We start from the raw sequence: 26,143 nt of genomic DNA, 5'->3' as shown, positions 1-26,143 counted from the left end.
AGTAAGCAACTGGAGATAACTAAGTTGCTCCAGTCACTAAAAGGCTGCATGAGAATGCACTTTTTGGCTTACAGCCAAGATAATACTTCATCCCAGCCCTATAGACTCAGAAAGTATAACAAAACCCAGTGAAAAATATTGTTCTCACTATTGTACAGTGTGGTGTATCATTACTGTAGTTACATGAGAACTCGACTTGAAACATAGGAGCTTACTGAAATGTGCTATCCTGATTTGCTTCGATAAATTTTATAATTATTATCAATCAATTTGTTGTTTGCTACCTGTTGAGGACAGTAGCTCTAAAATGCTGGAACTAGTGAACTTTTTTGTTAGTTTTTATTAAGTTCATTAATCAGTTATTATAGTATGGGATGCGGGCATGGTTTAGACCTCAGTCTCAATTATACAACTGAGAAAGACATCAGGCACATAGGCTGAGAATGCTCTTTACAGTAATGTGAAGTTTGTGTCATTCATTAAGCATTCTGTGGAGAATCACTTAGGAGAGAGGAGTAACCACACATGGATATGACTGTCTCACCATGCTCTCTCCACCATACCGTATACGGCATGAGAACATCTGGTAAGAGGATACAAGATGTGTCCCATCTGACCAAACCAGTATCCTTGTAATTTCCAGTGTGTTTCCTATGTCTACTTTAGGCCAAATTCATCCACAAGACAGAGATGAAAATCGCTTACAGTCAAAATGGCTACTCGTAAAATAAAATACTGCACTTGAGAGAAAGCTATGGCTATGGCTATTAAAGTTCATTCATTTAATATGTCCCTTCAAAATATCAAAAGCCTCATTAACAAAAAGGATGAAATTTTAATATCCATACAGGAAAATAAAAAGTGCAGGTAAAATGTCAGCAGACGTTTGTTACTGAGAACTTCTCTTGGAAATAACTGAAATTGGACAGATACAACTTGATGATACTGTACTACTATAGAATCAGTAGGATCAGTAAGAGGATAGGCAGAGTGGTTATACATGGTGTCCCAGGAGGTGTGGTTAGTATTCAGGGATATGACAGGAACAATCATTCAAAGCAAAAATGTGTGCTACAAATGAGCTCTTAAAATGCATTCCTTAAACTTTAAGCAGCATGTAGACGAACAATGGCTCAAATTTAAAACAATAGTTAACCATGCACAGGATAGAGACATATCCATTAGAACAGTCAAATTATCTTACACAGTACCCAAAGAAATTCTGGTTGTATGTAAAGACTGTTAGTGGCACCAAGGTTGGTGTTCAGTCCCTAGCAAATGAGAGAGGAACTGAAAAGCAGAAGCTGCAATGCTTAACCCCATTTTCAATTGTTCCTTTACAAAGGAAAACCCAGGAGAATTGTCACAATTTAATTCTCTACCACTGAAAATATGAATTAAATAAGTATTAGTGTCAGTGGTGTTGACAAATAGCTGAAATCTTTAAAACTGGACAAATCTCCAGGGTCTGATTGAATTCCTGTCAGGTTCTGTACTGAATTTACAGCTGAGTTAGCCCCTCTTCTAACTATAATCCATTGTTGATCCTTTGAACAAAAGACCATGCCCAGTTCTTGGAAAGAAAGCATAGGTCACACCCATCCACAATAAGGGTAGTAGGAGTGATCCACAAATCTGTGGTTCAATGTCCTTGATACCAGTTTGTTGTAGAATCTTATAACACATTCTGAACTGAAATATAAAGAGGTATCTTGAACAGAATGACCTCCTCAGTGCCAACCAGAATGGATTCTGAAAACATTTATCATGTGAAACCCAATTTACACTTTTCTCACATGACATACTGAAATCTTTGGATCAAGGCAGTCACGTAGATGCAGTATTTCTTGATTTCTGAAAAGCATTTGACTCAGTACCACACCTACATTTATTGTCAAAGTATGATCATATTGGATATCAAGTGAAATTTGTGAGTAGATTGAGGACTTTTTGGTAGGGATGCCACAGCATGTTATCTTGGAACAAAGAGTCATCATCAGGTGTAGGTGTAACTTCAAGTGTACCCCAGGGAAGTGTGTTGGGACCTTTGCTGTTCATGTTGTATGTTATTGACCTTGCAAATAATATTAAGTAGTAACATCAGGCTTTTTGCAGATGATGCAGTTATTTATAATGAAGTACAATATGAAATAAGCCACATAAATATTCAGTCAGATCTTGATAAGATTTCAAAGTGGTGCAAAGATTGGCAGCTTGCTTTAAATGTCAAGAAATGAAAAATACATAGCATCCAATGACTATAATATCAATGAATGATTGTTGGAATCAGCCAACTCATACAAATACCAGTGTGTAACACTTTGTAGGGATACGAAATGAAATGGTCACGTAGGCTGAGTCGTGGGTAAAGCAGGTGGCAGACTTCAGTTTATTGGTAGACTACTGGGGCAGTGCAATGAGTCTACAAAGGAGATTGCTTAAAAACCACTCTTAACACCCATCCTAGAATATTGCTCGATTGTGTGGAGCCCATACCAGATAGGACTAATAGGGGATATTGAAAGTACACAGAGAATAGCAGCACAAATGGTCACAGGTATGTTTAATCCATAGGAGTGTGTCACGGAGATACTGAAGGAACTGAGCTGGAAGACTCTTGAAGACAGACATAAACTATCACAAGAAAGTCTATTAACAAAGTTTCAAGAACTGGCTTTAAATAATGACTCTAGGAACATACTACAATCCCTTATGTATTGCTCACATGAGGATCATGAAGATAAGATTAGAATAATTACTGGATGTGCTGAGGCATTCAAACAATCATTCTTCCTGTGCTCCATATGTGAATGGAATGGCCTGTGCTCCATATTTGAATGGAATGGGAAGAAACCCTAATAATTGGTACAATGGGTCATGCCCTCTGCCATGCACCTCACAGTGGTTTGCAGAGTATAGACGTTAATGGAGATATAAAAGAGCTATGAGCCTCATCTTCAAAACTGTGAAATAAATCTTGTCTAGTGCAAGCTCTTTATGTTCCATATTTTGAGAGATCATAGTATGGAACAAAACAAGCAAAAAGATCAATTCTACATCTTCACTACTCTGAAACATACACTCCTGGAAATTGAAATAAGAACACCGTGAATTCATTGTCCCAGGAAGGGGAAACTTTATTGACACATTCCTGGGGTCAGATACATCACATGATCACACTGACAGAACCACAGGCACATACACACAGGCAACAGAGCATGCACAATGTCGGCACTAGTACAGTGTATATCCACCTTTCGCAGCAATGCAGGCTGCTATGCTCCCATGGAGACGATCATAGAGATGCTGGATGTAGTCCTGTGGAACGGCTTGCCATGCCATTTCCACCTGGCGCCTCAGTTGGACCAGCGTTCGTGCTGGACGTGCAGACCGCGTGAGACGACGCTTCATCCAGTCCCAAACATGCTCAATGGGGGACAGATCCGGAGATCTTGCTGGCCAGGGTAGTTGACTTACACCTTCTAGAGCACGTTGGGTGGCACGGGATACATGCGGACGTGCATTGTCCTGTTGGAACAGCAAGTTCCCTTGCCGGTCTAGGAATGGTAGAACGATGGGTTCGATGACGGTTTGGATGTACCGTGCACTATTCAGTGTCCCCTCGACGATCACCACTGGTGTACGGCCAGTGTAGGAGATCGCTCCCCACACCATGATGCCGGGTGTTGGACCTGTGTGCCTCGGTCGTATGCAGTCCTGATTGTGGCGCTCACCTGCACGGCGCCAAACACGCATACGACCATTATTGGCACCAAGGCAGAAGCGACTCTCATCGCTGAAGACGACACGTCTCCATTCGTCTCTCCATTCACGCCCGTCGCGACACCACTGGAGGCGGGCTGCACGATGTTGGGGCGTGAGCGGAAGACGGCCTAACGGTGTGCGGGACCGTAGCCCAGCTTCATGGAGACGGTTGCGAATGGTCCTTGCCGATACCCCAGGAGCAACAGTGTCCCTAATTTGCTGGGAAGTGGCGGTGCGGTCCCCTACGGCACTGCGTAGGATCCTACGGTCTTGGCGTGCATCCGTGCGTCGCTGCGGTCCGGTCCCAGGTCGACGGGCACGTGCACCTTCCGCCGACCACTGGCGACAACATCGATGTACTGTGGACACCTCACGCCCCACGTGTTGAGCAATTCGGCGGTACGTCCACCCGGCCTCCCGCATGCCCACTATACGCCCTCGCTCAGAGTCCGTCAACTGCACATACGGTTCACGTCCACGCTGTCGCGGCATGCTACCAGTGTTAAAGACTGCGATGGAGCTCCGTATGCCACGGCAAACTGGCTGACACTGACGGCGGCGGTGCACAAATGCTGCGCAGCTAGCGCCATTCGACGGCCAACACCGCAGTTCCTGGTGTGTCCGCTGTGCCGTGCGTGTGATCATTGCTTGTACAGCCCTCTCGCAGTGTCCGGAGCAAGTATGGTGGGTCTGACACACCGGTGTCAATGTGTTCTTTTTTCCATTTCCAGGAGTGTATTTGTTCCACTGAACAAGTGCTCATAGCTCTTAAGGTATGCATTTTGGAACCCATGTTGACCTAGACAATTTTTTCTTATTTTGGTTCATACTACTTCCTCTCAAAACATGGAAAGAAATGAGCATACAGTAGAAGAGATTTGCTTCACAGTATTGAAGACGATGAAGTGCTTATAGCTCTTAAGGTAGTATCTGTTATAGAGCCCATGTTTACTAGACATTTTGCTTTGAATGATCATCCCTGTCTTATCCCTGATTTGAATGATAATTGCTGTCATATCCCTGATTTGAATGACCACCCCTATCATATCCCTGAATATTGTCCATTCCTCCTGGGACACAGCATATATGCAAAAAGTCCCAGGCCCTTTAGACTGATAAATATTCTCAGCTCCTCAAATGCAGTGCCACAATAGTATATCAAGAAACTCACACACTTGCCGTGTGTACCGTCACTTTACAAGCTCACCCAGCAGGAAATAAGCTTAAGCTGCATAAAACTGCTACAAACAGTTTTCGTAAGTTTATACTGATGTATTTGCAGAATCATTGTTTGGGAAGAATTTAATGTTCATTTTCTTTGAGATAGTGCTGATCAAGGACAACGAGAATAATCAAGTTCCCAACGTGAACTGAACAGTCGAGTATAATAAAACAACCATTTACGATTACTTTTAAGATAAAACTTCCTTCACTGATTTAGATGAAAAATGGGTGTTCTGTGGTTTATTTGATCAATATGGTCAAGTTTTAACAATAAAATATGCTAAGTAGCCTTGTATCACAGAATTATAAACAGTGACTTGATCATGGTGTTTAGTAAGAAAATATGTGAAGAACCTTGAGAAGAGATTACGTATCAGATAATGTAGATGGGAAATCCAACTTTTTGGAACATTATTAATGAGTATCAATCAAAAATAGCAATCCAAATTAAAGTGAATCCCCAGGAGGACAGTAGCTCTGACATAAACTGTGACATATTCAAATCATTGCTCACCAAATTCATTTATCTTTCCCTCACATATGCAGGAAATGTTGTACCTACTAATAAGTGATCAAATTCAGATTTGGTAGACACTACATGCACCAGTAACAGACACTTTTCAAAAACCTAAGGAACCTTAAAAAATATCAGGTTACTAATAAGAAGTAACTTAACAGGTTGTGATAGTGTTTCTATCAGAGTATGAATATCATGTGTTGTTCAGTATTATCTTTGTAATCAGGCACAGGGCATACTTATCAACACACTACACATGTTACAGTTACACCCATATAAAAAACTGAATACCTGTAGATGCAAACCACCCTAATTGGGGACTCAAAACTCACTTTACTCCTTCCAGCCATTCAAAATAACCCATGATAGAATAATGATCCATTTTGTGCCCAGAACTTGTTAGCTGCCTCTCAGTTTGGCTTTCATAAAGGATTTACCACAGAGAAAGCCATACAACACCTCACAAATGAAGTTGTGGCAGAGCTAAACAAGAAAAATTATCCTGTTGGTATATTCTGTGATCTTGCTAAGGCTTCTGCTGTATGGACCATAAAATTCTACTTTGCAAACTAAAATTTTGTAGCATTCATTTTATATGAATGGTGTCCTATCATAACAGAAAGCAAAGGATTGCGTTGACAGACTCTGTCACAAAGCTGTAACTGACCTCAGAACTGAGGAATGTAACCTGTAGGCTCCTACATGGATAAGTACTAGGTCTGCTCTTGTCCTTAACCTACATAAGTGATCTCAAAAGATGAGTCAAAAACTGTAATTTTTCCTGGTGACACAAGCATACCAATTGTCCAGACACAGTTCAACTGATAACTGAGAAGGCCTGGTTCACAATGAACAGTTTAAGTCTTAATCTCACAAAGACTCATATTGTACAATAGCAGGCTTTGATTAAAATAACTTTGTGATTGACATATGTCAGATGTGTGGAGCAGAGCTACTATCCCACACACAACATGTGAAGTGTGCTGGTGTAAGCTGTCACCAGCACACCAGACAGCAAAGAGACTGCAAGAAAGCCGATAGTAGGCACTGGAACAAGTGAGCCTATCAGAAGAGAGGCCAAATAGAGATTTGCAAGAAATATGCGCCACCAACACCCTCTTGGCTGCCAGTATTTAGATCGCATCCCCAGATCGGAGGGCCCAGTCAGTCATCCAATGAATCAATGAGTTGAGTCATCAGCCATAGCCCAATGGGAGTCGCAGTCGCAGTTATCTCGGTCACTAGCTCAGAGTCAGTCAGTACCTAGTGACCAGAGTAATGTACACAGTGAGACTTGTGCTTCACCAGCAGTGAGGCTAATGTGGACCATTACCGAAGAGCTTATACCACAACAACTGGACTATCTTAAGTAACTTTTTGTTCTTATGAATAAAGAACCCTGTTAATACTTGCGTGCAGTTTGTGTTATAGATGAGGATACTGGGCACCAAACAACATCCTCTCCTTGCTTCCCATGGTACAAGCCTACAGGGACTATGAGACGACACAAAATGAAGTGCTCACATTCTGTCACATTTAGAGCCTGAGAAATAGTTGTGACCAGCTGATGCCCAACTGTTACCAACTGACTCATTGTAGTGTATCACAAATTTATTTTAATTGAAGTACAGTACTAAAGTAGACATTAATGCTCATACATAAAGTGAAACAACTTGAGTATTCCTTGGTGTCCTGCTGTATGACACGTTATCTCTATTGTCACATGGAATTATCTTCTGAAGTAATGCACCTGAGCGAAATAAAGTATTTTCTTTGGTAGTAATGAGCAGTATGAATGTTGTGTTAAGTAGATACCAGCATATCTTGGAGATGTCTCTTTAAAGTAATTGGAATTCTTACACTCACTTTCCAATGTCTCCATTCCTTAATGGTGTTTGTGTTCTGATGATAAAAATCTGTTTCACATATACTGTTATTTGCTGGTAAGGTAGTCAACAAGTTTCCATCTAACATTAAAGGAGCTACCAGTTCAGAAGATATTAACTTATATAATATTAATTATTAATTAAAATATTTAGCTATGACTTCTATAAATTATTTGATCGCTTAGGTTCAAAAATTGAAAATTTCTGTACCCAAAATGACAGGCATTATGACAAGTAGTTGTACTACTGCTGTCATAAAGGTAGATAATACTGTCTTTGAAAATTTTCGATGCATTTGTATTAATATGAAGCTACCAATACAAGGTAAACAGAAGGCTATTTTATGCAGTGTTCAGTTTAAGTTTCTGACACTTGCTCCTCTTTTGTAAATGTATACATTGACTTGTTCCATGCTCCTGAAGTTTCTTCTTATGAATAAATGAATGAAACAGTGGAATCTCCAGGTAGGAATTTCAACAATGTAGGAAAAGATAGATTGCTACTTAATGAAAAGAAGAAGCGTCAACTTGCACACAGACACAATTTAAAGACACTCACTTGTAGCTTTTGGCCACAGCCTTCATCAGTAAACACACACACACATACATTCATATATTCAAGCACACCTCACACACACACAACTTCCAACTCCAGTATCTCGGGCCAGAGTGCAACATTACATGGGTTGCAAGCAGCGATCTGGAGGGGGTGGGGAGGAGGAAGGGGGAGGGATAGTAGTGGACGAGTGGGGAGAGAGATGAACACTGTCTGGTGGAGTGTGCAGTAACTTGTCTCCAACAGGTGCAGCAACAAGAGGTTGTGGGGCAGGGAGGTGGTTAAAAAAGGGAACCAAGAATGAGAGCAGTGGCAAAAGATGGGTGGATGCATTGGCAGAGAGCTGCAAATAAAAAGGATGGAAGATGAGAATGGGGAGGAGATGATTGGACCAAGGGGGTGGAAACTGTTGGGTGGAGGGTGTGGGGACATTATGTTACCATAGGTTGAGGCCAGGATAATTATACGAGTGGAGAATGTGTATTAAGCATAACTCACATCTGCGAAGTTCTGAAAAGCTGGTGGTGGAGGGAAGGGTCCAAATGGCTCGGTTAGTAAGCAGCCATTGAAATAAAGTGTTTTAATGTCAGCTGCATGTTGTGAGACAGGATGGTCTACTTTAGTCTTGACAACAGTTTCCGGTTGTCGTTCATCCTGGTGGACAGCTGGTTGATTGTTGTTGTTCTGGTCTTCAGTCCAGAGACTGGTTTGATACAGCTCTCCATGCTACTCTATCCTTTGCAAGCTTCTTCATCTCCCAGTACCTACTGCAACCTACATCCTTCTGAATCTGCTTAGTGTATTCATCTCTTGGTCTCCCTCTACGAATTTTACCCTCCACGCTGCCCTCCAATGCTAAATTTGTGATCCCTTGATGCCTCAGAATATGCCCTACCAACCAATCCTTTCTTCTAGTCAAGTTGTGCCACAAATTTCTCTTCTCTCCAGTTCTATTCAATACCTCCTCATTAGTTATGTGACTTACCCATCTAATCTTCAGCATTCTTCTGTAGCACCACATTTCGAAAGCTTCTATTCTCTTCTTGTCTAAACTGTTTATCGTCTATGTTTCACTTACACACATGGCTACACTTCATACAAATACTTTCAGAAACGACTTCCTGACACTTAAATCTATACTCAATGTTAACAAATTTCTCTTCTTCAGAAACGCTTTCCTTGCCATTGCCAGTCTAAATTTTATATCCTCTCTACTTTGACCATCATCAGTTATTTTGCTCCCCAAATAGAAAAACTCATTTACTACTTTAAGCATATCATTTCCTAATCTAATTCCCGCAGCATCACCCGATTTAATTCGACTACATTCCATTATCCTTGTTTTGCTTTTGTTGATGTTCATCTTATATTCTCCTTTCAAGACACAGTCCATTCCATTCAGCTGCTCTTCCATGTCCTCTGCTGTCTCTGACAGAATTATAATGTCATTGGCGAATCTCGAAGTTTTTATTTCTTCTCCATGGATTTTAATTCCTACTGTGAATTTTTCTTTTGTTTCCTTTACTACTTGCTCAATATACAGATTGAATAACATTGGGGATAGGCTACAACCCTGTCTCATTCCTTTCCCAACCACTACTTCCCTTTCATGCCCCTTGACTCTTATAACTGCCTTCTGGTTTCTGTACAAATTGTAAACAGCCTTTCGCTCCCTGTATTTTACTCCTGCCACCTTCAGAATTTGAAAGAGAGTATTCCAGTCAACATTGTCAAAAGCTTTCTCTAAGTCTACAAATGATAGAAACATAGGTTTGCCTTTCCTTAATCTATTTTCTAAGATAAGTTGTAGGGTCAGTATTGCCTCACGTGTTCCAGAATTTCTACGGAATCCAAACTGATCTTCCGTGAGGTCGGCTTCTACCAGTTTTTCCATTCGTCTGTAAAGAATTCGTGGTAGTATTTTGCAGCTGTGGCTTATTAAACTGATAGTTAGGTAATTTTCACTTCTGTCAACACCTGCTTTCTTTGGGATTGGAATTATTATATTCTTCTTGAAGTCTGAGGGTATTTCACTGTCTCATACATCTTGCTCACTAGATGGTAGAGTTTTGTCAGGCCTGGCTCTCCCAAGGCTGTCAGTAGTTCTTATGGAATGTTGTCTATTCCCAGGGCCTTGTTTCGACTTAGGTCTTTCAGTGCTCTGTCAAACACTTCATGCAGTATCATATCTCCTATTTCATCTTAATCTACATTGTCTTTCATTTCCATTATACTGTCCTCAAGAACATCACCCTTGTATAGACCCTCTGTATACTCCTTCCACCTTTCTGCTTTCCCTTCTTTGCTTAGAGCTGGTTGGTAGTCATACCAATATAAAAAGCTATGCAATGATTGCAGCAGTGCTGGTAGTTGACATGGGTGTTTTAACAGGTGGCCTGGCCCCTGATGGGGTAGGATAGACCTGTGACAGGACTGGAATAGAAAGTGCTGGGTGTGTGAATTTGGCAAGTTCTGCACCTGGGTCTTCAAAAGGGAACAACTGAACCACATCCTTCGCCAGGGCTTTGATTGCCTATCATTGTGTGCTGAAATGAGAGACTCCCACCCAAGGTACTTCTGACCCCTCCTTAAGTGGTTTTCCATTGCCCATCCAACCTCCACAACATCCTGGTCCATCTGTATGCCACTCCCAGTCACAACCCGTAGCCACAAGGATCATGTCCCTGTGGAAGACCCAGGTGCAAGACTGGCTCTATCCACCCACCCAGCTCTTCCTATTTCAATCCTGTCACGTCTTATCTTACCTCATCGAATGCCAGGCCATCTGACAAGCAGCCATGTTGTATACCAGCTCTGCTGCAATTATGCACTGCTTTTTATGTTGGTGTGACTACCAACCAACTGTCCACCAGGGTGAATGGCCATTGCCAAACTGCGGCCAAGAGCGCAGTAGACCACCCAGTGGCACAACATGCAGCTGAACATATCACACTTGATTTCAATGACTGTTTCACTACCTGCGCCATCTGGATCCTTCGGTCCACCACCAGCTTTTCTGTGTGTGTGTGTGTGTGTGTGTGTGTGTGAGAGAGAGAGAGAGAGAGAGAGAGAGAGAGAGAGAGAGAGAGAGAGGTGCTTGCTTGTCGTGTGTGTGTGTGTGTGTGTGTGTGTCTTTACTGATGAAGGCCGTGGCCGAAAGCTACATTTGAGTCTCTTTTCCTAGTGCCTGTCTGTAATTTGATGTGTCTTCTTTACGGAAGTAGCACTCTCATCTTTCCTTACGTTGTTGAATGAATGAATGATTTAATTAATTAACAAGTAAATAATTGGATTCACTGATCAACTGGATATCATTTTGTTTTTGGTCAGTGTAAGCAGAATTTTGATACGTAATAGCAATCAAAAAAATTAAGGTCAGTACTGCATATCTGAAGTCTAAACAATGAACCTCTTGTCATCTTGTTCTTTATTTTCTTTACTACAACAATGCTTGTGGTAAGCTATAGGTCTCCATTGGTATCACTGAAAGGCTCCTATTAACATTTCACAAGTAATATTTATCTACTCTTTGTACACTGGACAGAACAACTCACATAGCTTAACTTGCAGTGCACGTTTGCCAGAGGAGAGGAAAATGAGCCAAACCCAGATACACTCTATGACTGGATTCCTGAGGGTGAATCTCATATACCGCTAATCCAGAACACGCAGCAGTAATAGCAGAGTAAAATGTTTTGAAACACACATTAAACAATTATTTGAATAATACACACAAAACATAACATCTAACAATTAGTCATGCAATGTATAAGAAAATATATAAATATGGAGTGTGGGTATTTATATCTACTAATGGTTTTCACCTGGCAGCCACAATATAAGGTAAAAACAGTATTTTTGTGTTGTGTCATTTATTTTTTATTTATAACTGAAATACATACAGTCTTTGAAATAAGAGCTCACAACCACACAATGGTTCAGTTTGATATGCATACAATATGAACTGAAGCTATAATGAAATGGAAGAACTACATAACTGCTTCAGAATAAATGTGCTTATAGCAGGAGTAAGCAGTAAATAATTAGCTAAAGTGATAAGAAGCTGTGCATCAAGGAAGACAGTAGGCAGATGAAAGAAATTGGAACCAAAACAATATTAAATGCAAGAGACCCAAATTTTAGCAAACTATTAAGAGTTTGAGAATGAGAAATCAAACCTTAAACAACTCACATGATGTAGATGGATATGGAAGATTAGAGAAAACAGAAATAGAGTGAAAGGAGGGGTGAGAGGAGCATATTTGCAAAGGAACGAGTAAAGAATGGTAATAAAACACAAAGATTAAAAAAACCTATAGTGACAGAAATAAAACATTAGAAGGAGAACATAGAATGTAAGTAAAATTTGGTGGAAGGTAGGATTGATAGTTTTAAATGTGCTCTAGGAAGCCACTTTTTAGATCTAATTTGGATCTCTCTCATCTTTCCCCAAAATCTTTGTGGCATTCCTTTCCTTCCTGTTTCATCTATATCTGCTCTTTCAAAGTTGAGCTCCAATCTTTGATAGTGCTTTGATATCTATGTATGTAGCCCCTTTTGATTTCCAGTTCAGTTCCTTTATTTCTCATACCCCTTAATTCACACTGTGCAGTGATTTTTCAGTCCTTCGGTAACTATGGATTCTTAACTTACTTCTCTTGCATTTTGTTTCTTTACCCTGATAGGCAAAATGCTTAAAGATTGCAGTAGTTGAATATTCATATACTTTCATAATTTCTGTTCCTGTCAGATTTTCTCAAGTTCATCTTCCGACAGATGATAATTAGATTTTTCTCTTGTGTCTTGCAGAACAATTGGAATAATATTAACCCTCGAGCAGGTGCACCTATTTATGAAGTGCGCCAACCACAAATAAGATTGTCTTGTACCATTCCATTGTTGTTTTATAATTGCAAGACCATACTTATTCCTTTGTTATTGCTTCAGCTAACACAGTGATAAGTTGTGTTGTCATAGGTCCAAGCGAGCAGCAATTATATAAAATAAACACCGAGCTAGGGGAGAAAAAAATTACCTTCCATGCAAGAAAAGAAGACAGATTCTGAGCTTACAGCACGAGATAATAGGTAATCAAATAAGTGTTTAGCTCGCAATGATGCAACTGTGCTGTTTGATGCTCCAAGTGGTTCATTACTGTGGACTAACACTAGTGTGTGGCAACAGAGAGATTCAATGAAAGTTAATTTTATTATTGTTTAATTGAACAATGATTTAGCTCCTATAATCTAAGTTAATTTTATCATTGTTTAATTAAACTAAGTTTAAGCTGTGATTTTGGTCATACTTGTTTACCTTCGTAACACGACGACAGACATGCTATAGATGTGTACAAAGTATGCCAAGTGCCTATTGTGTTATGAAAATCGGCATGCCTACTCGAAGGGTTAAGGTTCCAGACCTGCAGAACATCATAAAATGAAGAGATCTGAGTTATCACAATAGATTATTCTGATCGTGCAGGTGCTCCACTGTGAATAAGAGCACTCATTACAATGGTTTTTTTTTGCTCCTAGTTATAAACACTGATATCTTTAACTTTCTGGTTGTGTAACAGTTAAATCTGATAGACTTTGGATTTCAGTCAGATCTGTTAAACATATGCTTTCATCTCTCTTAATATCTCTGATTAATTTTTTCCCAAGAACATGTTCCACGTCTTCAGCCTTTATCCCTTTGGGTTCTGCTACTTTAATTTTAATATCATGTTGTGTCAGTAAAGACCCCAGCTTCAAATCTTGCCCAGCTACCAATGTTTTACCTAGCTTGTTATAGCACAGTAATTCACTGGGCTGAATCTTCTTTTGGGGATTACCTAGTGCTTGTTCCACAATTCTTATATTTGTTACCATTTCTGTAAATTCCTCTGGTGTTAATGAACATTTGTGATCACTTCCTTTCCAACTCTTGTTGAGCGTTATGTGCCGCTCTAGCACCTGAAAACAGGATCTGTGTAAAAATTTGAAGTCAAGATCAAGAATATAAAAGGAAAAGTTTGATTAAAAAGATATTTTCTTAAACATCAGTTGTAATTTACACTTTTTAACATTTGTAGCACATTAAATGTTATTCATATCTTTGTTTCTGCCTCCTGTGAATATGATTCTTTTATTTTAGCTGCATGATGCATTGTGGAGCAACTTAAGTCTCACTTTCACTTTGGAAGAAAACATGAGGGAACAAAGAGATGTTCTAAAAATTCCCAATTTAATTTTAGCAACATCTCTGATACCATATTTAAACCATTCTCTGTATCACCCTATTTTTACTTTGGGGTGCTATCCCTTTTTGGTTTCGAAGATAGGCAGCATGGAGATTAGAAGAGAAAGAGAGTGTTTGTGAAAAGGGGAAGGGGACATTTTGGATTAGCCTTGGAAGTTAATCTAGATTGCAGAAATTGGTGCAGCAGTGCCCATAAAAGACTGCAGCATCACTTCAGGTTCCATCCAATATACAGTTTTCTGATTTATTTACAGGACCACTGTCTCATTTAAAACAACAGAGCTGTTCAGAACTGGTTTGAATGCAAAGAGAGACATAAACATACTCCTTTCATACCAAAATCACCAGATCCAAAGCAATAAAAATATGTGGGCAGATGTTACATGGCAACTACAACCTAGACCTACCAGTGCTACTCATTTTTGGATGAATTTTGAACAGTGGTGGGAAATATATCCTCATCTAATTTAGCAATAACTGTGTTACACCTTCAGCTAAGCCTACAGAATGAGGTTTTACTGCAGCTCTCTATAAATGCCATCAGCTTTCTAGTCTCTTTTGGACTGCTGTCTCATTGCCAGAAAATGTGGAATTTTCCCTCTTTTTCTAGGTTTTGCATAAACAGTTGACTAATTTAATGCTCAGTGGATATTCAGAAACAGCAGAACTTGAATGTTTTTCACCCAACAGTGAGTTTTCTCAAATGAATATCCTTTTGATAATAATAAATTTTATTGGAATTTAGGTAATTTATTGACAGGTGAGCTGCAGTTTATTGGGATTTGTAGAAACTGCTTTCAGCTTGTTGCAAAAGGATATCCACAAATGATCTGATATAGAGGCAAAGGCCCATATTCAGATGGATTCTGATACTAATGCATAATTCTGATACTAATGCGTAATTCTGATATATATTTTATATGCACCCCTAAATCGCTAACAACAAGTTACAGGAAGGTTTTAAAATGCCACAGCAGATTCTTTCCTCTTTCAGCTGGATTTGTCTTCCATTTATAATGACCATAATGTTGACATAACATTGAACTGTAATCTTCCCTTTATTTCCTTTAAATGCATTGCTAGACTTGAAGAATAAAGAAGTACCCTAAGAATCCATAAATGAAGACATATACATCTCGTTTGAAATTACTAACATAAACATTATTTCATTTACAGCCCAGTATCATGAACAAAATCTTTCAGTTCTAGTATGATTTTGTTTACTTTCACATCCTAATTTGAATGCTTTTTAATTTTATGTTCGCCTGTTGAATACAACTTACATGCAAATTAAAATTTCATTATATATTTATATGGAGCTACACTTCCCAGTCGATTCTGTGAATTCATTAAAGCAGTAACATAACTGATTTTATTCAGCTCTACATTTTTCTAAACAAACAAGTTTTGAGGGAGTAAATACAATGGTAATACACTCCTGGAAATTGAAATAAGAACACCGTGAATTCATTGTCCCAGGAAGGGGAAACTTCATTGACACATTCCTGGGGTCAGATACATCACATGATCACACTGACAGAACCACAGGCACATAGACACAGGCATCAGAGCATGCACAATGTCAGCACTAGTACAGTGTATATCCACCTTTCGCAGCAATGCAGGCTGCTATTCTCCCATGGAGATGATCGTAGAGATGCTGGATGTAGTCCTGTGGAACGGCTTGCCATGCCATTTCCACCTGGCGCCTCAGTTGGACCAGCATTCGTGCTGGACGTGCAGACCGCATGAGACGACGCTTCATCCAGTCCCAAACATGCTCAATGGGGGACAGATCCGGAGATCTTGCTGGCCAGGGTAGTTGACTTACACCTTCTAGAGCACGTTGGGTGGCACGGGATACATGCGGACGTGCATTGTCCTGTTGGAACAGCAAGTTCCCTTGCCGGTCTAGGAATGGTAGAACGATGGGTTCGATGACGGTTTGGATGTACCGTGCACTATTCAGTGTCCCCTCGACGATCACCACTGGTGTACGGCCAGTGTAGGAGATCGCTCCCCACACCATGATGCCGGGTGTTGGCCCTGTGTGCCTCGGCCGTATGCAGTCCTGATTGTGGCGCTCACCTGCACGGCGCCAAACACGCATACGACCATCATTGGCACCAAGGCAGAAGCGACTCTCATCGCTGAAGACGACACGTCTCCATTCGTCCCTCCATTCACGCCTGTCGCGACACCACTGGAGGCGGGCTGCACGATGTTGGGGCGTGAGCGGAAGACGGCCTAACGGTGTGCGGGACCATAGCCCAGCTTCATGGAGACGGTTGCGAATGGTCCTCGCCGATACCCCAGGAGCAACAGTGTCCCTAATTTGCTGGGAAGTGGCAGTGCGGTCCCCTATGGCACTGCGTAGGATCCTACGGTCTTGGCGTGCATCCGTGCGTCGCTGCGGTCCGGTCCCAGGTCGACGGGCACGTGCACCTTCCGCCGACCACTGGCGACAACATCGATGTACTGTGGAGACCTCACGCCCCACGTGTTGAGCAATTTGGCGGTACGTCCACCCGGCCTCCCGCATGCCCACTATACGCCCTCGCTCAAAGTCCGTCAACTGCACATACGGTTCACGTCCACGCTGCCGCGGCATGCTACCAGTGTTAAAGACTGCGATGGAGCTCCGTATGCCACGGCAAACTGGCTGACACTGACGGCGGCGGTGCACAAATGCTGCGCAGCTAGCGCCATTCGACGGCCAACACCGCGGTTCCTGGTGTGTCCGCTGTGCCGTGCGTGTGATCATTGCTTGTACAGCCCTCTCGCAGTGTCCGGAGCAAGTATGGTGGGTCTGACACACCGGTGTCAATGTGTTCTTTTTTCCATTTCCAGGAGTGTATATTCAGAAGGTTTTAATATCTATGTTAGATACTCTCCACAAACAAAGTAACAGCAGACTATTGATAATACCTTGGATCCCATAGCAACAGCAGCTATTGAAATTGCTATCCCAACTTCATGTCCAGAATATCCAATATGTACATCAGGAAATTCCTGTTTGAATGTAGTGATAACTCTCAAGTTGACTTCCTCGGGCTTTGTAGGATACGATGAAACACAGTGCAATAAACAAAATTTACTAAAGATAGCTCGAACACAGTGATATATCTTTTTCACTATTTCCATGTTTGTCATACCTATATAAAACAAATGTATTACAACATAGTTACAACACTCATAGAAATTCAAGGAACTTGCAAATAAAACAACTATAAATACATACCTGTAGATATGAACATGGGCCGTTTCTTAAATGCTGCATATCTCAACAAGGGAAAATTGTTTGCATCGCCAGAACCAATTTTTATAAATGGGACATTCAGAGAGTCAAGCATATCAACTGATACCTAAGAATGACACATCATTAATGATAAAGATAAAACAATAAATTTACTGTTAAGAGAGTTGAGGGCTTTTAGGGACTGTATACTTACCATATCCATTGCTGATGCCGAAAACATTATTCCAACTTCTTCTTCAGCATATCGCTGCAACTCTCTAAACTGCTCCTGATTAAATTCCAAAAATCTTTTATGTTCACCATATGTTTTACCCCAAGAGTTCTCATTTTCATAAGGCCGATTAAGAGCTTCAGCATTAAATTTTTCGGATAAGCAAGATTTTTGGAATTTCACACAGTCAGCTCCACTTTTCTGCAAAATAATAATAATAAATCAAGTAACTTTGTTAAAATAAAACTATTACTTTGCAGAAATTTAATCTTTTCCAAGGCAACACAAGAGTATACCCACCCATTCTATCAATATCTTCATCTGGCTTGTATATTCTGTAAATTGCGATAGATGTGATTACTTTTCATGAGGATTTATTAATGTTTCTACTGATTACATTTCTGAGCAAAGTCTGGGAAGATGACTGTGAGTGCTAAAGCATTTCATAAAAGATTACTAGGAAAGAAGTCTGTACACTACATACTGCAGTAGATACATATAAAAGAGATGATGGTAACCAAGGTTTTGCCATCAGTTGTTCATACCTTGATTCGTGATTGTAACATCTGCTTCTTCCATGCACCAATATGATTAATCTGTTTTAAGGACAGCAACTTAAACGGACACAGCTAGCTAATAATAAACCAGTTCTTCAGGAAAAATGTGAATGCACTGTGATAGACTCGTATTGCCAGTCTACTCAATGATTTGTTACACAACATACAATGAGGTGTCAAAAGTAAAGGGATAGCAATATGCAATACACAGTTGGCACTACCACTGCATACACAAGACATAAAAGTGCAGTGCATTGGCAGAACTGCCATTTGTACTCAAGTGATTCATGTGAAAAGGTTTCCGATGTGATTGTGGCCGAACGATGGGAATTACAAGACTTTGGACGCGGAATACTAGTTGAAAGTAAACACATGGGACATTCCATTTTGGAAATAGTTAGGGAATTCAATATTTGGAGATCCACAGTGTCAAGAATGTGCTGAGAATAACAAATTTCAGGCATTACCTCTCGCCATGGACAACACGGTGGCCAACAGCCTTCACCTAACAAATGAGAGCAGTAGCATTTGTGTAGAATTGTCAGTACTTACAGACAAGCAGCATTGCATGAAATATCAACAGAAATCAAAGTGGGACATACGACAGAATTATCTGTTAGGACAGTGTGGCGAAATTTGGTGTTAATGGGTTATGACAGCAGACGACCAACACAAGTGCCTTTGCTAACAGCACGACATCATCTTAAGTTCCATCCTGGTCTCATGACCATATCAGTTAGACCCCAGACAGCTGTAAAACTGTGGCCTGTTCAGATGGCTCCTGATTGCAGTTAGTAAGAGCTGATGATAGGGTTCAAGTGTGTTGCATACCCCACAAAGCTGTGTACCAGGTTGTCAACAAGGCACTCTGCAAGCTGTTGGTGGCTACACAGTGGTGTGGACTGTGCGTACATGGAATAGACTGGGTCCTCTGGTCCAACTGAACCAATCATTGACTGGAAATGGTTATATTCGGCTACCTGGAGACCATTTGCAGCCATTCATGGCCTTCATGTCCCCAAACAATGATGAAATTTTTTTGGATGTTAATGTGCCATGTCACCGGGCCAAAATTGTTCACGATTGGTTTGGTGAACATTCTGAACAATTCAAACAAATGATTTGGCAATCCAGATTGCCCAACATGAATCCCATCAAAGGGGAAACTGTTGGGTGAAGGGTGTGGGGAGAATGAGCTACAGGAGATTGAGGCCAGGACAAATATAGGAGTGATGGATGAGTTTTAAGGACAATTCTCATCTGCGTAGTTCGGAGAAGGTGGTGGTGGAGGGAAGGATCCAGATGGGCCAAGTTTTAAAGCACATATTGAAATCAAGCGTGTTATGCTTGGCTGCATGTTGTGGCACCATATGGTCAACTTTGTTCTTAGCAACAGTTTGATAGAGACCATTTATCCTGGTCAACAGCTGGTTGTTTGCCGTAAAGATGTAAAAAGGTGTGCAGTGTTTGCAGCAGAGTTGGTATATGACCTGGGTGCTTTCACAGTTGTTCCAGCCTCTGATGGGGCAGGAGAAGCCTGTGGCAGGGTTGGAGTAGGATATGCTGGGTGGATGGATTCGACAGGTCTTGGGAACGGGAGGGGCGTAGGGATGGACTAAGGTGATGTGTATGTTGGGTGGACAAGGGAACATCACTTTAGGAGGGATGGGAAGGATCTTGGGTAGGATGTCTCTCATTTCTGGGCATGATGAGAGATAAACGTGGCCCTGGCGAAGGATATTGTTCATTTGTTCCAGTGGATGGTGATATTGGTTGACGAGGGGGCACTCCTTTGTAGCTGATTCTTGCGAGTGGTGGGAGGACTGAGGGTGTGTGAGGATATGGCACGAGAAATCTGTTTGTGGACTAGCTTTAGGAGGTCCCACATGACATATTGAAAGCTTTTGATCAAGGCAATCAGAGAGACGCTGTATTTCTTGATTGCCAAGAAGCATTTGAACAGTACCACACTTGTGCTTACTGTCAAAAGTATGATCATACGGGGTATCAAATGAAATTTATGACTGGATTGAGGACTTTTTGGTAGAGAGGATGCAACATGTTATCTTGGATGGAGAGTCATCGTCAGATGTAGACGTAACTTCCAGTGAGCGCCAAAGAAGTGTGTTGGGACCTTTGCTGTTCATGTTGTACATTGATGACATTGCAGACAATATTAAATGGTAACATCAGACTTTTTGCAGTTGATGCAGTTATCTATAATTAAGAACTATCTGAAAGAAGCTGCATAAATATTCAGTCATATCTTGATAAGATTTCAAAGTTGTGCAGAGATTGGAAACTTGCTTTAAATGTTCAGCAATGTAAAATAGTGCACTTCACGAAATGATAAAACGTAGTATCCTACAACTATAATATCAGTGAGTTACTGTTGGAATTGGCCAACTCATACAAATATCTGGGTAAACACTTTGTAGGGATATGAAATGGAATGATCAACATAGGTTCAGTCATGGGTAAAGCAGTTTATTGGTAGAACACTGTAGAAGTACAATCAGTCTACTATGGAGAGTGCTTAAAAAATCACTTGTGCGACTATTTCTAAAGTATTGCTCATGTGTGCGGGACCCATACCAGTTGGACTAACAGGGAATTTTGAACATACACAGACAAGGGCAGCATGAATTGTCACAGGTTTGTTTGATCGTTGGGAGAGAATCACGTAGGTAGATACTGAAGGAACTGAGCTGGAAGATTCTTGAAGATAGACGTAAACTATCCCGAGAAAGTCTATTACCAAAATTTCAAGAACTGGGTCTAAATGATTACTTTAGGAATATACTATAACCATCTATGTATCGCTCACATATGGGTCATGAGGATAAGAATAGAATAATTACTGCATGTGGAGAGGTATTCAAACAATCATTGTTCCTATGCTCTATACAAGAATGGAACAAGAAGAAACCCTAATAACCGGTATAATGGGACATACCCTCTCCAACGCACCTCACAGTGGTTTGCAGAGTATAGATGTGGGTGTAGATGTGGTGCCTGTCTGTGAAGGCCTTCATGATACCTTCAGCACACTGGATATGTCGTCCACAACTGGCTAGGTTATGTGGGAGGGATCTTTTGATGTGAAAGGGGTGGCAGCTGGAGCGTTTGTGGTCTGTCCACATAAATGAACTGACCACCACCAGTACCTGCATTAAGTGTCAATTTGGTAAAAGCTTAATCTACTGTCCAAAGTTAGTTTGGTTTACTAAAAGATAAAAATAGTTTACACCTGTCACTGAAGTTGTGTGTCAATCATAACTTCATTTAAAAGTAAATATATGATATCAGTGGTCTCACATAATCTAAATAAAGCCTTCAAATTCTTCACCTTTAAGATGAACTTCTTACATTCTTGTTAATGTTCTGTAACTTTGTGCTGGAAGGTTGTATGACATCTGATAAGCATAAAACACTTTCTGATATTCCAATAGCCCTTCTGTTTTTATTTATCACTATTAAAAGTTCATGCTATTCATTTGTAAGTTTTTTATGTTTTAAAGGAAGACACTAAATGCTCTTCTCTCAGTTGCACAGATTTGTCCGAGTTGTAATTTTTATTTTCTGGGAGCTGTTTCAACTTAGCTATACTTACTCTGTACAATAGTTTAATGGAATAATTTTCCTTAGCAAAAGCTTAGTGGATATATTGAGAATCACGGGGATTGGATGGATACTGATTTTGTCAGAGAGGATGTCACTGGTAATCAGACTCTGTTTAAAAAGGGTCAAAGAACAGAGGTAAAAAATCACAGAGCAATCTCTCTAATGTCTCTAATTTCTAAAATATTAGAAAAAAATATTTTATAAGTGGCAGATTCATTTCATAGAAGAACATTACGGCTTCTCAAAATCACAGCATAGTTTCCGTAAATGTAGGTCAACAGAAACTGCTACCTTTGATTTTTTTATGTGAAACTCTGATCTCAGTTGGCCATAAACATCAGTTATCTGCTATATTTTTGGTCCTTACCAAAGCTTTTGATGTTGTAAACCATAAACTTCTACTCTCAGATTTGGAACATCAGTGTATCAGAGGACTGGGACACAAATAGTTACAATCATGCCTGAACATCAGACAGTAGTGGAACTTAAATATCAAGGAGGAAACAATATACAGATGAATCAATAAGGGAAACAGAGTGTTAAATATGATGTCCCCCAAGGTTCCATTCTCAGTCCAATCTTGTTACTGCTATTCAGAGATTTACAGAATTAAATTTGCATTACAATATTACTGAAATAACTTGTCTAAGTTTCAAATTAAAAAACCAACACAATGAAGATATCAACATTTGCATAGATGAGTGCATAGCAGAGAACAAATATACAAAATTCCTTGGGATAACAACGGAGGAAAATATAAACTGAGATAAACATATAGAATTTATGAGTAGAAAACATAGCTCAAACCTATATGTGCTACCTAAAAGAAGCAAATATTATGAAAAAGATGTACTAGGCCCTAAGCTGTTCAACATTAAGTTATTTTGTGGGGTTGCATCTCCAAAACAAACATTCATAGGGTATTCCAGTTACAGAAAAGAACAACGGGAATGATAGCAAACATTAAATGATGAGCATCATGTAGATCAGCATTTAAAGCTCTTAAGATGCTAACACTTCTCAGCCTATACTTATTCAAACTCCTATGCCGAAAAAAATTCAAATAAACTCCTGATACTCAAGATAACACGAGACAACACAGCCATGACACAAGGGATGAAACCTTTTCCGTGAGCCGATACCTACCACCAATAAATGCAAATCGAAGTCATCACATGCAGCACCAAAAGCCCTACAAAAGTTCCCTTTAAACTTGGGAGAGACAAATAATAAAAATATTTTCAAAACAATCTCTCAAAACTTTTTGGTATAAAACTGTTATTATAGTATAAAGTGCCCTACAGTTTAAGAGCAATTGCAATGCTACTATTATAACAAAAGGAGATGTAACTTACATGTACAAATACAAACAACATTAATGATGTAAACAAAATTGTAATTTAATATGAAATGGGCTGAGAATATCATTGCTCAAAATTATGATTTGCTCAATGCCAGTTAGTATCAGTGGATACTTGTCAGTGCATGTAATATAATTTCACCTGATCCATACAATGTATTTTGTCCACAGACCTAATAAATAAATAAATATTGTTGTTATTCCATCATGGAATTTTCATTGTTTGATTTATACCCAAAATGAGATTTTTAGGAATATTGTTGCCATCATTACAACAACTTTTCCAGGTTTGTGACTGTGGAATTATGTTGTTATGTAGACAAGCATTTCAGCCCTTGTTACAAGTGGCCAAAATGTTGGTATATATAATATGATGCTGCAGTCACATACCCAGAAACATTTGTTGAAGTTATAAAAATTTCTTGCAGTTAACATCTTGCTTAAGAAAATGCCTAGTCCATTATTTATTGTAAATGCTAAATAGAGAATCTTGAATTATAGCTCACCTTTGCACAACTGATTAGTTTCTTAGCTATTCCAATATCACCTTGATGGTTCTGACCGATTTCGGCAATAATGAAGCATGGTTCATTAGTTCCCACTTTTTTTCCATAAGCTATATCAATATCTGCAGCCATTGCTAGGAGAAAAGAGGAGGCATTATGAACATCCCATGATGCATATCAGTGAATTATATTCACAATGTAAAATGCATTTACAACAGATAGAACTGAGAACAGTTGGTGTCGAGTTAACAGACACTTAAAACAGTTAAAGGCAATGAATTGTGAGCAATCAAAACCCAAGGAAAAAATTAAAGAAAATAAGTAGTGTAAACAATTAAGCTCATGAATTGTGGGCAATCAAAACTCAGGGAGAAATTAAAGATGCAAGTAGCATAAAAAAGTCATTAATTGTGAGCAGTCAAATGCCAACAAAAAACTGAAGAAAGTAAGTAGGGTATTGTTGACAAATGTATTACGTATGTGCATTTTATCATGAAAAGAAAATGTTTGATGAAATACAAACAATGATTGATATGACAGATTATCAGAGACATATAAAATGAAGCAGTGAATAAAGATAGGTATGAATGAAATGAAAATGAGTACTTGTCTCAATTTCTAATTTTTGTATGGGAATTTTTCAAATTGTCATTAGTTTTTGTGCAGAAACCTATCACTTCCCACTAAAATCTAAAGATGAGTTGTGATAATTCTCTAGTTTTCATTAAGTATCCTCATTATGGAGAAATGACAAGTAGTTATGAAGTGTACATAACAATTTATCAAAGATTATTTGAAATGTCTGCTTTTATTCACAAGAATTTATTATTTATACTCACCAGAGGTGACCAGCTGCTCACTGTCAGTGTGCATGCAAAGACCAAAGATTGTGAACGAAATTTTGCTGATAACAGTGATAATATTTCACAATACAATCACACTAATGAAATTACAAATAATCATTATTAATCTGTGCTACTCAGTATGATCAAAAGATCTTTTGTAGACAGTTTGTGTCAAGCCTAGTGGAATTAACATATGGCATGTCAACTGCATACAATCTGAAGACTTACTCAATCTTACTGAATGTAATTATTACTTTATTTATTATAACTGCATATAAGTTATATAAACAATAATTTTAATACTTTAATTAATTTTTTAATAAACTGGACTTTTTATTTGATTAATGATCCACTGCAGCTACATAGAAGAATTTCATTTACAAGTGAGTTATTGATCTATAAATTACAGTGGCTCAAAAAAACTGATGGGATACTACACCTTACAGTATCTACTGCAAGAGAATAAATAGTGAAGTCCTTTAAAGCTACTGAAAGGCAAATTATGGCAAACTTTAATTATGGAGTGCTGAAAGTCATTTACAATATTATGTCCAAAACCAGCCATTTTATTGCTGTAAATAGTTCAGTACAAATTCTATGTAACTAAGATAAAGTAATGGTATGCAGCTTTGAAAATTTTCCAATGCCAATCTTAACATTACATTCACATCAAGAACAATATGAAGCAATGCAAACTTCTTGTTGGACAAAAGTTATAAAATTTTCACCAAATCCACCAATTTACTATTACACAATGAAGTAATAGAAAGATAAAACAAATTCTTATTTGGTCCTATACCACTGCATCTTTTTACCTAGTGAGAACACAAATTTAACACTGTACAAGAGAGAAAGTGATAAGAGTAAGGGAAGAAGATGACAAAGATAACAAATAATTACTCTCAGGGACATCAAGGCAGAATATGACCTATATTGGCTGTAATTGTACCACCCAACCTCACTACAGAATCAGAGTAGCCAGTGCAACATTACTGTTGACACCATAGTGCCACTACCTAGGTGGAACTTGTCACCAGGAGACCCTCTGATTAGGCCATACCTACCAGAATCCTCCATAAAAGCCAGCCCAGCATCAGTCTGATTCAGTTGTAATTTGATAACAGAGTGAGTGCTAGAGAAGTATGTGCCAATTGATCTATTGGTTTGTTTCTCCTTACAGACTTGGTTTATAGGCTTTTGCTATTTAGGCTCTGACAATGAACTTGGGTTGCATTTATTACTTAAAGATAGATTTCACTGTTGTGGGGAGCATTCTGTAACCTATCTCACTCTGTCCAACAAACTGGGACAAGTCTCTGTTAGTGTAGATTTCCTTTACATAAGTGGTGACAAGGATGAGACCTGTGACATATGAAAATCAGACTGTGAAAATTTTGTGGTTAGTTGAGAGTGAGGGCCTTCAACCATGGAGCAACTACAACTATTAGTCACACAGGAAGTGCAAGCATTATTGAATGCAGCAGATACATCTTTTGTGGCAGTCATGTTTATGGCTTTTCTACCCTTTAATGAGCAAAGGATGCACTGACGAGGACAATTGCAACACTTCTGCAGAATCGGCATTTTTTCGTGG

General features: G+C 39.4%; 1 protein-coding gene across 3 annotated transcripts in view; it reads right to left on the bottom strand.

The window, feature by feature from the left end:
• Positions 1-12,290: 12,290 nt before the first annotated feature.
• LOC124795233 (sialic acid synthase) overlaps positions 12,291-26,143 on the bottom strand; it is a 63,623-nt gene continuing 49,770 nt past the window's right edge. Inside the window, exons 2-7 of one of the 3 annotated variants that reach the window (XM_047259157.1) lie at positions 24,544-24,563; positions 23,705-23,838; positions 17,640-17,858; positions 17,429-17,552; positions 17,116-17,342; positions 12,291-13,901 (exon numbers count right to left, since the gene is read on the bottom strand). In XM_047259157.1, the coding sequence (XP_047115113.1) occupies positions 13,500-13,901; positions 17,116-17,342; positions 17,429-17,552; positions 17,640-17,858; positions 23,705-23,836 (1,104 nt within the window). In that variant the 5' untranslated portion in view covers positions 23,837-23,838; positions 24,544-24,563 and the 3' untranslated portion in view covers positions 12,291-13,499. Of the gene's footprint in view, positions 13,902-17,115; positions 17,343-17,428; positions 17,553-17,639; positions 17,859-17,957; positions 17,993-23,704; positions 23,839-24,543; positions 24,564-26,143 lie in introns of those variants that run through there. The other 2 variants (XM_047259159.1, XM_047259158.1) reach the window with 2 other exon arrangements.

The sequence above is a fragment of the Schistocerca piceifrons genome, chromosome 4 (genome assembly GCF_021461385.2).
Source record: "Schistocerca piceifrons isolate TAMUIC-IGC-003096 chromosome 4, iqSchPice1.1, whole genome shotgun sequence".
NCBI classification, from domain to species: Eukaryota; Metazoa; Arthropoda; class Insecta; order Orthoptera; family Acrididae; genus Schistocerca; species Schistocerca piceifrons.
Note: the sequence above shows the minus strand (reverse complement) of the source record. Positions and strands in the feature narration are given on the sequence as shown.